The sequence below is a fragment of the Lepidochelys kempii genome, chromosome 7 (assembly GCF_965140285.1).
Source record: "Lepidochelys kempii isolate rLepKem1 chromosome 7, rLepKem1.hap1, whole genome shotgun sequence".
NCBI lineage: Eukaryota > Metazoa > Chordata > Testudines > Cheloniidae > Lepidochelys > Lepidochelys kempii.
Genome location: NC_136386.1, coordinates 31,563,180 through 31,576,895, shown reverse-complemented (window position 1 = coordinate 31,576,895; position 13,716 = coordinate 31,563,180). Strand labels below are relative to the sequence as shown.

The 13,716-nt window shown below is 42.1% G+C and overlaps 1 protein-coding gene across 3 annotated transcripts in view; it reads left to right on the top strand.

Moving 5' to 3' along the window:
• RTN3 (reticulon 3) overlaps window positions 1–13,716 on the top strand; it is a 36,124-nt gene that overhangs the window by 2,065 nt on the left and 20,343 nt on the right. For 2 of the 3 annotated variants that reach the window (XM_073351802.2, XM_073351803.2), the window contains exon 2: window positions 9,284–9,334. The exons of the other annotated variant lie outside the window; for it this stretch is intronic. In XM_073351802.2, coding sequence (XP_073207903.1) covers window positions 9,284–9,334 — 51 coding nt within the window. The remainder of the gene's footprint in view (window positions 1–9,283; window positions 9,335–13,716) is intronic. 3 annotated transcript variants of the gene reach the window in all.

Genomic DNA, 13,716 nt, shown 5'->3' with positions numbered 1-13,716 from the left:
ATTTCATTTGGTCGAAAAGCTGGTTTTCCAGGGTGGCTGTAGACACTGCTCATCTTACTGTCTGTATATAGCAGCTTCCACCTTTCCTCATAAAGCCCCAACACCCTATTGAAATGCCAAGCAAATCTAATCTCAAAGGAGATTAAATGACTTTCCTACTTGTGAGCAGGGCAGATCTATAGGGTTAAGGGCAAGTGAAGCAGTATGAGGCAGCATGCTTTATACTCCCATGCTGTGGGGCTGAAGTCTGAATATATGCCTTTCTGGTACTTTGCGTCATTCTGCTTTTCCACCCCTTCCTCCCAGATGTTTTACTTGGAGCCTGAGCTGGGGTGCAAAGGGAGGTTATTACTCAGCAGTTCAGTGCTTTGATTTCATGGTTATAGGTTAATCCGTCACCCTGTCTGTTCTGAAATGCAGCCCTTTCACCCAGTATTTGAGGGCTATTTATTCTCTGATTCACCACAATAGTTTGATTCCTAGGATAGCTGAGGTGGTTCACAAACCTTTGTTCTCAAATCCTCCAGATAAGCTAGTGCTCTATAAATGTTGAGCCATCTTGATGGCCATTGGCATCATGGTTTAACAGACAAGTTGTAATCAGGAGGCAGAATGGCTTCAGGGTCATGTTACTTCTAGAATCAGATGTGGACTCTGTCACCCAAGAAGATTAAATATGCACAGTCTCTCCCTTAAACTCAGATGAAAACATATGCAGGATGATATGCCACATCATTTTGGTACAACTTGCATGCAACATCCATGTCTTCTGCTGTTGGAGAGGCAGTGTTGTCTAGTGGTTAGAACATGGGATGGGGTGGGTGTCAGAAATCCTGGGTTCTTATCCTGGGTGTAACTTGCTTTGTGACCTTGGGCAAAGCACTTGCCCTCGCTTCAGTTCAGCTTACCCATCTGTACCCAAGGGATTAAGCTAATTCAATGCTTGTTAATGTATCTATACTAAAAGCACAGGTAGTCTACCAGATGCATTTTTAAAAGTGTTGGTTAAATCTACCTGGCTTTTTTTTTCCATTCACAAAACCAAATGTTTATTACAGTAATTTGTATATCTTATCTGGATTTTTGTTTTTGTTCTAGATGTTGTTTGCATTGCGGGTTTTTTTCAAATCCCAGTGCAAATAAAAAAATCTGTGTGATGTTAGTCCAATACGTGGACTATCGCCTTCATTTGAAACGGCAACGTTTCTGTAGATTTAAAATCATCTGTTTGTATAGGGAACTGTTTCTGCATAATGACTTGTGCCTGAGTTTCAGAGATGCTGCACCGTTATAAATCCAGTTGGAGTCAATGAGAGTTGTTGGTCCTTAGCACTTCTGAAAAAATCAGATTTTCTGCATGCTTAGTAAGAGAGAATAACACTATTAATATTATACAGTAACTCCTTAGATGTATAGACTTCTGCTGACTTAAACCATAGCAAAGAAGTTAATTAAGATTTTATTACTGGTTACAAACCACTCAGATGCACCTTATGTCATCAGGGTTGTCTTACACTGAAAACAATTTTTTTAAGCACTCTTATAGTTACCACTATAACCCAGCAAAATGCCTTGTACTTTCTGGCCTTGCCTTATCCCTGTCATTCAGCCTGTAAGATAACTTTAATACACTATTTTAAATGATGCGGCATGATTACCACGCTACCCTGCCCACGTGTTTAGCATTTCATTTCAAGATGCAGTATTGTTCACTCTAAAAATTGTTACCCTTGGCCACGTTTCTTTCCCTCCCCACTTTTCCCCCCCATAGCCTGAAGAAGATATCAGAGAACATTCAATGTTCCAGAGAAATCCTAATACATAGGGTTTCTGTTGAGAGCTATATGGAAGTGATGTAGTCTAATGATGAGGGCATTGAACTGGGACTTGGGAATCCTGGGTTTTATTCCCAGCTCTGCCAGTGACCTGCTCTGACTCTGAGCAAAGTACCTTCCATTCCGTGCCTCAGTTTTCCCTCACATTTTGTCTATCCAGTTGAGGCTTTCTGGGGCAAAGATTTTTTTTTTATACTTAGCACTATACATGGGACCCTGAGCTCATCTGGAACCTCTCCACTACTGGAATACAAATCATAACCAAATTAAGGCAAATCATTGGCCCTGTTTATAGATACTTTACTTTTTGCCGTTAGGGAATCAGCTTTATAATTCTCTGGGTCTTAGAAGGCAGGGAGATTGAGGTTTGTCTAGTCACTAGCGCAGAAACTTGGGTGTAAAAAATCGTTTGTGAGCTCTGTCACGGAGTTACTATAACAAGACACTTTCCCTTGCTGTGTCTCAATTTCCCCCATGATATTTTACTGCAAATAATAATAGTTTATTTTCTCCAGTGGTCAGATTTGCTAGGGGAGAATGTGGGAAAACAATCCTGAGATTGAAAAATATGCAAACTTTGACCATAGACTTCTCAGCAACTTTTCACTCTGTTACTGTACTTAATTATGGAAGAGTTGACAGAAGAAGAAGGCAGGCCTTTTTTGCTTTCTTTATCATACCAAACCAGCTGCAGGGCTGCTTGTATCATCAGGGTGCTGTCCTGGGCATTGTTTGGAAAGAAACCTACATAGCTAGTAGTTGGCATTACTACTTGTTGCATCACTGAAGTGTTTCAGAGCCTGGCAGTGTCTTGAATAGACATGTTGCATCCGATGAAGTGAGCTGTAGCTCACGAAAGCTTATGCTCAGGTAAATTGGTTAGTCCCTAAGGTGCCACAAGTCCTCCTTTTCTTTTTGCGAATGCAGACTAACGTGGCTGCTACTCTGAAACCTACAGTGATATTGTGATTGCAATATTGCCAATGCAGGACCACTGTAGGAGCATTTGTGCTCCTGAATGCAGGTGCTCCTGAATGCAGTCTGCAGCAGTAAGTGCTGGTTGCAGGCTTATTGTGTTGCTCCTGAACCTTCATTTTCTTCTAAACAATGGGAAAAACACATCCGCTGTCCCTATGAGACTGCACTGTTACCAGACAGTCTCACAAATCAGTCCTGTTCTACAGCTAGAAAAATCAAAATGATGTGTGATCCTCTTAAGGAGAAAGCATCTGGGCTTTACTCCTGGATGTTTTCATGGTGTGGGCTGGGAATCAGCCTGCTCAGAGTAATGTGAAAAATTTGAAACTGTCCTTAAGCCAACAAATTGGCTTAAAGAAGTGGAAATCGTAGTGATATGAAGCTAGATGGAAGGGTAAGTGGATAGAGTATCTGAAATGAGAAGATGAAAACACACGTGATTGTTTAAGAATGGACTCACTACTTCATTTGTGAACGGAAGTAACTTTTCATTGTTTACTCTTTTACAGATGACCTTTGTAAGGTAGGAATGGTTGAGGCTTTGTGGCTCTAAGACACTACACAATATTGAAGAGGATGACAGAAGTCTTGAACTTTATTGTTTAGCGTTAAATCCAGGTGGCATGGTAGTATTGGTGCTGTATGGAAGGTCTAGATTTAACTTCTGATTTCTTGGGAGGATAGGCAGGAGTGCTTTGCTTAGTGTTCCCTTTGGATGTTCATGAAGTGGTGTAAAGAGGATCTGAAGAGAGCCCCATCCAGTCCCTGATCTCGAAGTGAGCGGTTATAATGATCCAGGCTGTCCTTAAAACTCTGTCAGGGAGAAGGAGGACACTATTGGTGGTTCTGACTTTGGTTGGCAAAACAAGTCAATCCTGTTCAATATTCTCCAATGGGAGGTGCATGAGAGGCCAGATATTAAGAAACACTGAAACCCTTAATTATGGCAATGCTGCTGTAAGAAAACTCTGCTGGTACCATACACCATGGTTCCACTAAGTGGTAAAGGCAAAGGCATGGAAACACTTCATCCAAGCACTGGTACTTAGTGCCACATTCAGTAGCCGCTCTTTCACAACTGCTGTTGACGGGAGATCTGCATTTGTCCTAGCAACAAAAACAAGCCCTTAATTAATGGAAAATCACAGGGATGGCTTACAACAAAAGTGATCAAGGCTCCATGGTTAAGGTTGAAAAACCTTTTGGTCTAACAAGCATAGTATTTTTGAAGCTTATACCACACAGTCTGTTGTTATCAAACACTACAGATTCATGGATAAAACCTGATTTCAAGGCTTTATACAAATAGGTGGGCACAAAGAAATGGTGGTGGAGGAATCTGCAGGCCAGGAGACCCCCCCTGAATGTTGTTGGTTGATTCCGAGAGCTAGTTAAGGTTGATAAAATTGCTACATCCATGACTGGACATTACATAGGCAGTTGGAGTAGAAATCTCCACTTGATTTAATAGAAACATAAAGTAAAAAAAAGGTGTAAGAGGTGCCTGAAAAGCCTATTCAACTGTATCTGAATTTGTATGAGGATGGTGGAGTAGTTTCTTAAGCATTATTCTTCTGTTAAAATGCCCTTTAGATGAGATTCAGAAGCTAGTCTCTTGGATGAGTAACAAGCATTCTGTATCCTTGAAAGCTTCTCTGAGCCCTAGAAAACTTTCTTTTAAATAGCTGGAGGGGGTTGACTGCAACTAAATGAAAGGCTTCAGAGGTGTAGCTGCTGTTCATATTCCTCTTCCACTTCTTTCTTGCTATTTGAACATTGCGGAGCATCAATATGTGGAATTAGTGTCAAATCTCTCTCCCCTCTCATTCATGAATCCCCTCTCATTCATAGTTATTATTACTGCTTTGTAGCTCTTCATAAAAATAATATGCTTGCTTTGAATTATTTTTATCCATTATTTCAGTGACTGATGTGACACAATGGTGCATATGCAGTTGTGTCAAATAACCATTCCATGACCTGAAATTGAACTTCTAACATAGCTCAGATCAAGTTTAACAATAACTTTATTTAATCACATGCCTCACAAATGTGAGGTTAGCGGCCAAGCTGTCAGCAGGCATGTCTGCTATTCTGATGCTCCATCTTGTGTAAGACATCCTAATTTCTCTCCCATAGCACAGAAGGGCAAAGTTGCCAGACTGCCTTCTTGTTTTGGGTGTACATTGTATTCGGCACCAAAGAAATGCCAGACAGAATTCCAACTCCATGTCTGCATTAATGGGGGAGTGCTGGTATGGGCAGTGTGCTGGTGATTGGTTACCACCATAACTGGCAGCTCCCTGATCAATGATTAATTCAAGGGAGGACTAGCTAAGACATTCTTTACTAGTTAACAAAGGCTAACTTTGAAACTTCCCAGAAGGGTACAGCTGCCCCCTTCAATCTCTGCAGATGGTCTCCTCATCTCAGCTGGCAGGTCAGTGATAGGATAGTCTTTTTGGAGAGGGTTGGACAGTGCTGGAGAAGCATTCTGTGCTGTGCTTGCTGTATGATAAATATGGAGGACATCTGTCTCCAGGCTGTGAAACCAGCACTAATTTCTAATGAAAAATTGAATCTCGAAACACCGAAAATACCAGTGGCTGTGTGTCTGACGAATGAAGTTCTGAAGCTAAAGAATGTAACTTACTTTTAAATAATAAAACCCATCTGATGTGACAATTCGAAGCTGCATGTTATGAATCAGAAGTCCTTTCCAACTCAGCTAGCCAAAATGGCTTTATCTAAGAGATAAGTTGCCCCTCTGCTTACAGAATCCAACAGGCTGTTGCCTAGCTGGGAGTTTTAAAGTAATTGGTTTGGTAGCAGATAAGGTCACAGGCTTATCAGTGTCCACGTAAAAATTACGGGCTTGATGATGGAGGAGAACAGAAGTAGTAGTAATACACGCAGAGCAATAAAGTAATTCCAGAGTTAATAAGAAGAGCAAATTGTCTTTCAAACCAGAAAGTAAGATCTTTGACTTTGGTTTAGAGAGGCTGAAAGATGACATACATATCACAGGTTCTTGATGGAAAACGGTAGCACCATTTTTGACTAGGTAAATAATGATCACGCTGCTTAGTTATACTGTGCCGTACTGTGTTCATACAATAAACACTTGTATATCTATAACATAATCCATTCCCGTTAGATAAAAGGCAGCATCTGACCACTGGGGACCCAGAACTGTACCAACAGTAATGCTTAGCACTCAGCACCTTATATCCAAAAATCTGAAAGCACTTTACAATAAGTTGTGTTAAGTACTATAGATAAGAGTATTGAGTCATGTAGTGTGTGATGTGCTCTGATGTCATATAACAAGTGCTGAGAAACAGGGTGAGAGTGTGGGTCTCCTGGCACACGAGAGTGTTTTATTTTACTAGATCCTGCTAAGTCTTAGTATAACCATACCAGTTGTGGTTAATTTGCTATGCTCCACCTGTTAGATATTTCTTCATGTATTGTAAGAATATTGCTGTATCTCCAGTGTTAAAGCACTGGGTCTAAATCTACAGGCCTCTCATAATACCAATAGAACACATGGTCCATGGGTCACTTAATCTGTCTGAATGTGAGTGTAGCTCCCAGCATTATGTGCTCTCTAAACTAGATTTATCACCATGCTGGTAGCCTGCCCTTATAGCTTCCATACATAATCCATTTGGCTAGACTGTCTTCGCAGGTGTCCTGCTGAAGAGAGCTCACGTGTTCCTTTCCACCCAGTCACAGCTCCAAAATGAGAAGCTTTGACCACAGCACAAACCATTCTCCAGCCCATCATTAGAAGGGAGCAGATGTCACTTAGTTGAGCTTTATCTTCCTAGACAGCATTTAATAGTTGTTAGGCTTGCACCTAAAGCCTTCACTCAGACTAAAAACACTGAGACACTACAGCTCCAGGCTTTCTAGTGGAGTAGAGGAAGCCTCAATTCACTGGAGCATCTCTTGTTAAAACCTGTTGGTTACTCCTGATATAAAAGGGCAGGAGGGTGTAACAAGGAAATAAGTAGAAGAAGCACTAGGCCAACGCTTTCACAGGTAACCAGTGGTTTTGAGTGACTCAACTTTTCTTGGGTGCCCACCTTAAGATACCATTAAAGTATCTTGGTCTGAAGTGGGCAGGTGCTCCTCCTTTACTGAATGAGGCCCATTTAAAGTGTGGCAAACTGGTTAACCAAAAAGTGGGATGCCCACAATCGCTAGTGACTTTTGAAAATCCTAGGCCTTAGTAAAGGGCTTGTTCAGGGATCAATATACTAAGGTATATCTCTTCTGGACGGGGCTAATTGTTTTGTTTTGGGGTGCTTTCTGGCATTTTGAGAGGTGATACAGCCAGGTAGAAAATATTTGCAGTCCATTGAAACTACAAAATCCTATAGCTATTAGCCGTACTGTTTTTTTTTTATTTTTGTCTGAGATTCAGGGTCTGTCGTAAAACAAGCTGAGTTTCAAAGCATGAAAAATGTCAGGCTTGCAATTGGTTTCTGAGAACTCTTTGTAAGCTTCTTACAAAGTCTGAGAAATCAAAATAAATGTTTACTTGAAGGCTGTTCCTATGGGTAAAGACATTAAATAGCCTCATTGGTAGAGCATCTGGGGTTTGAAAAGCATAATGAATACAAGCACGGGGTTTGAGGGTAAAAGAATCTTCATAATTCCTCCATTGGATCTCTGTTCAGCTACACAGACCTAAGACTGAAGAATGCAATCTGAAGCCACACAATATGTTTTTGTCAATAGGAGACCCTGTGCAGACTTCTCATCCCAATCATGACTGATGAACAACTATAAACAGCCATTTTTGTTTATGCAAAGCAGAAATAAATAGTTCTTATGTTAAAATCTGCTGTTAAGAAGGGGGCTTTTGAGGGGGGAAAGTGAGACGGCTGTCAAGTTAGACTGGTAGACTCTCTTCCCATTGTGTAGACCCAGTGGAATTCTTGGCAAAACGTTTGCAACTTTGTTTCTGAAGTTCCAGAACTTGCTGTCCTTCTGTTTCCACAGGATTATAGCGGAAGGTAAATGAGTCACCTGCAGCTATCTGAAGAGTTGGATAGACTGGTTCTGAACAAACAAACAAAAAACCAACAAAGAGGGAACACAGTCTAGTGCTTCAAGCAAGAGACTGGGAGTAAGGACTCCAGGGTTCTATTCTCTTCTGTGCTACTGCTTTTTATTGGACCTCAAGATTAAAGCTTTAGAGGTGGGAAATGGAGGCGGTGGCATTTGCTTGAGGTCACACAGGAAGTTGATCATAACAAGTATAGTTGGTTCCTGGTCCCATGCTCAGTCCACTAGACCATGCTGCGTCCAGTACATGGTATACCATGTACTTCAAATGTGAAGAATAAGCTTTTGAAATTTCATATGCAGAGACTGATGAACTCATCCTTTATATGGTAAAATCAGTTTAAATTCTAAAGGCCATATTTTCACATCCATGTGAGAGACAAAAATTCCACAGGTTTGGCTGTCTTTCTTAGACTAGAGTCCAACAACTTCCTTTCTGCTGTTGCAGGTGGAAATAAAAATAAATCCCCTTGTTTCTAGACAGTCTTTTTGGATATCTCTTAAGATAAGAACTGGTGCATTATGGGACAGTGGTGTAATGGTGGGGTTTTGGTTTGGAGATAAAGTGCACACGTTAAATGAAGTAATAGAACTTCAGTATTTCTTTTTTAGGAAGCACAGAATTAAAATGTATTTTTTCTTTGTATAATGTGTGTCTGATTTTAATGAAGGCTGTTTTAGATCCCTGTTAGGAGATGCTATGAGAATAGAAAACCATATTTAAAGAAAGTGGACTATGTAGTTGCCAGAGGTGATTCTGTCTTTGAAGTTGGATGTTTAGAATGGATCTATGGTACCCTTCCCATGCAGCCTTCATTCGAGTAAACTTGTTTTGTAGTGGGTTTGGGGAGATGTGTAGTTTACAGCTAAGACAAGTGGGAATCAAACTTTTAACAAGGGAAGCATCTTTCAGTAACCCCACATATACTAACATGTGTTCAAGCTTTTTTGCATTGGTGTCACTTGCATTAAGAGTCTATTGTGGCAGCACTGAAAACCCATTTATTAGATGGGTGTAGCTGATGCAGTTACCACCACTTCAGAAGATGTGCACATAGTACTGAAGACACTTGCAAAACCCTAACAAAAACCTAATGAATTCACACAAGCACTGACTGTCCCCTGTTTCCCTCATAAAGTAACAATGGAACAGTATATTATGGAGACGTATCCTTTCTAAGCAGATGGGGTGAAACTGACTGCTTGGCTTAATATTCATAGTTGCTTCATTTAATAATAATAATAAAAAAAAAGTAAATGAGCTGTTGCAGAAAGGTGAGTGAATGGATTAAGAAACTCTTCTCCCACAGTGGCATTTCTGCACCTGTTGAGGTTCACTGCAAAGCAGTGTGTATAACTGTCAAATTCTCATCCTGTATATTTTCTTTCAGATTCCTTTGTTTCTTCCTCTCAGCCTGTCTCTCTCTTTACGACTTCACAAGGCAAGTCTGTCATTTTCTTGTACGCTAATAAAAGAAAAATGTTGAGAAAGGCTGTAACTGGGGCATAAGGCTTTCTCTTGTCCAGAATTATCCCTTAAAAATCTATAAGTAGCTTCAAAACAGTTCACCATGTGAACCACTCAGCAGTTGTTGGCTAATGATCTGGTGCAGCCAAGCTACTCTCTTATGGCCTGGTTGCTAGTGCATAATATGTTCTTCTTCGTGTAAGAAAGATAAAGACCTGCTCTTCCCTCCTCATGCAGCAGTTAGCTAATGCTATCAACAGCAAATTGGCAAAAGGGATCTATAGCTGTGAGCCAAGGAGCATGTGCAGGATTTCCTAATGTACATAACGACCCTGAAGAAATAGAGGTTTGGGAGAACAGGACAGGTTTGCTGCTGTTCGTGTGGAAAACTCCTGGGAAACTACTGATAGTCTTGTCTTTTGCTGAATTCTTTGTGGATTAGTACCATAATCCAGGGAGGCAGTCGGCTCACATGTAGGACTGGCTGCCCATACTATGTTGTGGCTTTTCTTTTCATCCTGCTGCTGATAGAGAATTGGCACTGTAGTCTGCGCATTTCTTGGGCGCAGTCCTGCAAGGAATGCAGAGAAAGTTGGAGGGGAACACTGTGCTTTATTTGTCCTGCTATAAGCCCTTCATTATTTTGAGGGGAGGCAGCATGTACGCTGGTTCTCAAACTTTTATCCTAGTGACCCCTTTCACATAGCAAGCCTCTGAGTGCGACCCCTCCCCCCCTTATAAATTAAAAACACATTTTTATGTCTTTAACACCATTATAAATGCTGCAGGCAAAGTAGGCTTTGGGGTGGAGGCTGACAGCTTGCGACCCCCATGTAATAACCTCACAACCCCCTGAGGGGTCCCAACCCCCAGTTTGAGAAGTAGTAGTCTAGTAGTTAGAGAGGGCAACTTGGACTGAGCCTCATGGGTTCTACCCCTAGCTTTGATATTGACTTGCCATATGGGCCTTGGGCAAGTCACTTCCCCTCCTTATTTGCTAGTCTGTGGAATGGGGATGATATCTACCAGAAAGCATTTTACAAAGATGATAGGTTCTGTCTGATTAGTGAAAGGTGTATGTTGTGCTGGGAACCTGGTCAGTGGAGAACCTGTTTAGAAAATCCCAGTAAAATCCCTTCAGCTCAGAGTTAAAAATAAGTGATTGTTCCTCTGAATAATTCTGCTTAGGCTTGGGTAGGATTATGTTTCTAAAAGCTGGGAATTGTGACCTGTTGATTAAATTGGTTGCTAACAGTGGGCCCCACCAGAACTGGTATTGGCAAAACATCTTGGCTACTAGTATATGCAGTGCCTTAGTGGCATTGACCTAACAGCTGAGGAGAGAGACTAGCAAAGCCTCTCCCTATGTCTTCTCTGGTAGCTACAGTAGCCTGCTGTTGGTATGAAATTCTGACCCACCGTATAGTGATGCATCTAACAGTAAGTACAGTAATGCAAATGCATCAGTGCTTTAGCTTATGCTGTGGATTCCCTGGAGGAAATTGACACCGGTATAGTTCAGGCAGTGGTAGGAGTGGGGAATGCTGTGTCCTCTCACCATTTCATATCTCATCCCATGTCTTGTCATGAATGCAAATGATACCATCCTATACATGTGAAGCAACCAAATATACTTTCTGAACCATATACTTAATAGGATGCTAAAGTGCAGCAGCTGACAGAATAGAAATGACTAGACAACAGATACCTTAATATGCCACCTTTTTCTAACCTGGGATGGGGAGATAAACTATTGGCCCATAGTTTGTTAGTATAAGGAGGAACTTAAGCTACGAAAACTGCTTGAGGTCGGAAATGACTTAAGTTTCCATTCTCTACAGCAGTGGTTTTCAAACTCTGGGTCGCCACCCAGTACTGAATCGCAGAATGTAAGGCACTGGGTCACAGCGGTTCTGGTCAGCACCACTGAGCAGGCCGTTAAAAATCCTGTTGGCGGTGCTGCCCAGCTAAGGAAGCAGCCAGCTGTTGGTCCAGTTCCAAGCACTAGCTCCGCACTCCCATTGGCTGGTTTCCGACCAATGGGAGCTGGGAGGAGGTGGGTGTTGCCTGCGGGCAAGAGCCATGTGGAGCCGCTTGCACACCTCTGCCTAGGAGCCAGACCTGCTGCTGGCCGCTTCCGGGGTGCCTGCCTTAGCACCCCTGGTGCACCGCTGACTGGGAGCCGCCGCAGGTAAGACCACACCCCATTTGCATGCCCTGATCCTCCTACCCCAGCCCTGAGCCCCCCCAATCCAGAGCCCCCTCCTGCACCCCAAAGCCCTCATCCGTGGCCCAGAGCCCTGACCCCCTCCTGCACCCCAACCTCCTGGCTCAGCCTTGAGTCCCCCTCCAAACCCGGAGCCCCCTCCTGCACCCAAAACCCCTCATCCCTGGCTCAGCCCAGAGCCCTGACCCCCACCCCCCTGCCCCAGCCCAGAATCCCCTCCTGCACCCTATAGCCTGCACCCCAAGCCCAGAGCCCCCTCCCATACCCCAAACCCCTCATCCCCAGCTGCATTGGGTTGTGGGCATCAACAATTTTCTTCAACTGGGTCGCCAGAAAAAAAGTTTGAAAACCACTGCTCTTCAGGAACAAAGCCGTTCACTAAACCAAAGTCTTGGTCTACACACAGATTTTGTGCCAGTATAATTACTTTGTTTAGAGGCTGTGATGTTAACTGACACAGTTATACCAGTACAACCCCTGGTATATGATGCATCCTTTTACTAGTATAACTGTCTTATACCAGTAAAATTTATGTCCCTTCCTAAATAGAAATAGGTATACTATCAGGAAGCACCTTTATACTGATATAAATGCCTCTGCACTTGTGGGGGGAGGAGGGGATGTTTTAATGCTCTAACTATCCCGGCATAGTTAAAATGGTACAAGTTTTCCGTAAAGACAAGACCTATGATAGTTATAGGCAAATTCAACTAGATCCAATCCCTTAGCAGTACAATTTCTTAAAAACCAAATGGAGCAAAAGAGTCTGTAATCTAGGAGTGTTCTTATATGGATTTAACTTGCATCCACCAATTCTAATTTTTCAGCACAGACCTTTTGAAATTTAGGAAACTTCGTGTGCTGGAAACACCAGAAGTATTCAGACAAGATATGAGTGCATCAGCTTAGCGCTTGTATCAGCCTGTCGTTGGAGGTGCTGTTCATTTAACTTGATAAACAAAAGGTTGGGTCTATTGGAGCCACCAGAGTTACTAGTTTAACCCTGATTTCACAGTTGAACTTGAATAAATTGTGATCCCCACATATAAGGGACAGCCAGAACTCCAGGGTAGAATGAAAGATTGTCATGCCTTAGCTGACCAGAAGGTTAAGAAACTTCAAAGCTGACCCTCCTTCAAAAAGGGCTAAGGAAAAGAGCTGATTCCCGACTTACATGAATAGGATAATCTAAGGTAAAGCCTGCTATGCAGTATCAGAAACACATTCTTTATTTGGCTGTCTAACCAATTCACCCAGCTGACACAGTACACTCCAGGCATCTGGAATAGGAAGTTGCAATACTGAAGAACTTTGGGGCAAGCGGTGGGAACAAAGTTGTTAGCCGGTTACAGCCTTTTAAAAAACATTTTTCTTTCTATTCTGTCCCCGTTACTAAAGTCCTTTGCAACCTGGCTTGACTGCAAAGTGTCTGCTGGCTAACTTCCTATCTTGGTGCTGTGGCTGTCAGGTGCTGATACTGCTTTGCACGTTTTTAGCTTCAATCTTCATGTCTGTTGTATGTGATTGGATTAGAAATAACACACATTAGTTCAGTGGCAAAAAAAGCCTGAATATTTTTTTCAAGCTAATCACTTAGGGGGTGCGTGCGTGTTTGTGTGTATGCACATGCTGTTAAAGGTTCGGAATCAAGTGTCTATTACCCTATTAAAGTAATAAGTATGTAGTGGTTGCTACACCACTTAATTAGCTTGCTACAGATCTCCGATGTAAATTCATGTTTTTCCATCAGCTAACATACCATTAGACTTTGAAGTAGCAAATTTTACTTATGAATTTATGCAAACCAACTAAGCAAGTGGTATAGACAGCAAGATGCAGAACACTTCGGACGGAGAATCAAATATAAGCTAACTCTCAAATCTGAAAGAGAAATGACCTCAACACTGAATTCTATCCTGTGGAAGAGTGCATAGCAAGTTGATTTGACCTGTAAGTTGAGCAAGGCTCCTACAGATATCTCCCATTCTAAGGGTAGCTTTTGTAGGATTTCTTAAAATGGCTTTGAACCTGAAGAGGAAGGGTGGTCAGGTCAGGGAGTTTGCCTGGGACTCAGGAAACCCACATTTAATTTCCTGCTCTGCCACAGACTTCCTGTGTGACCATGAGCA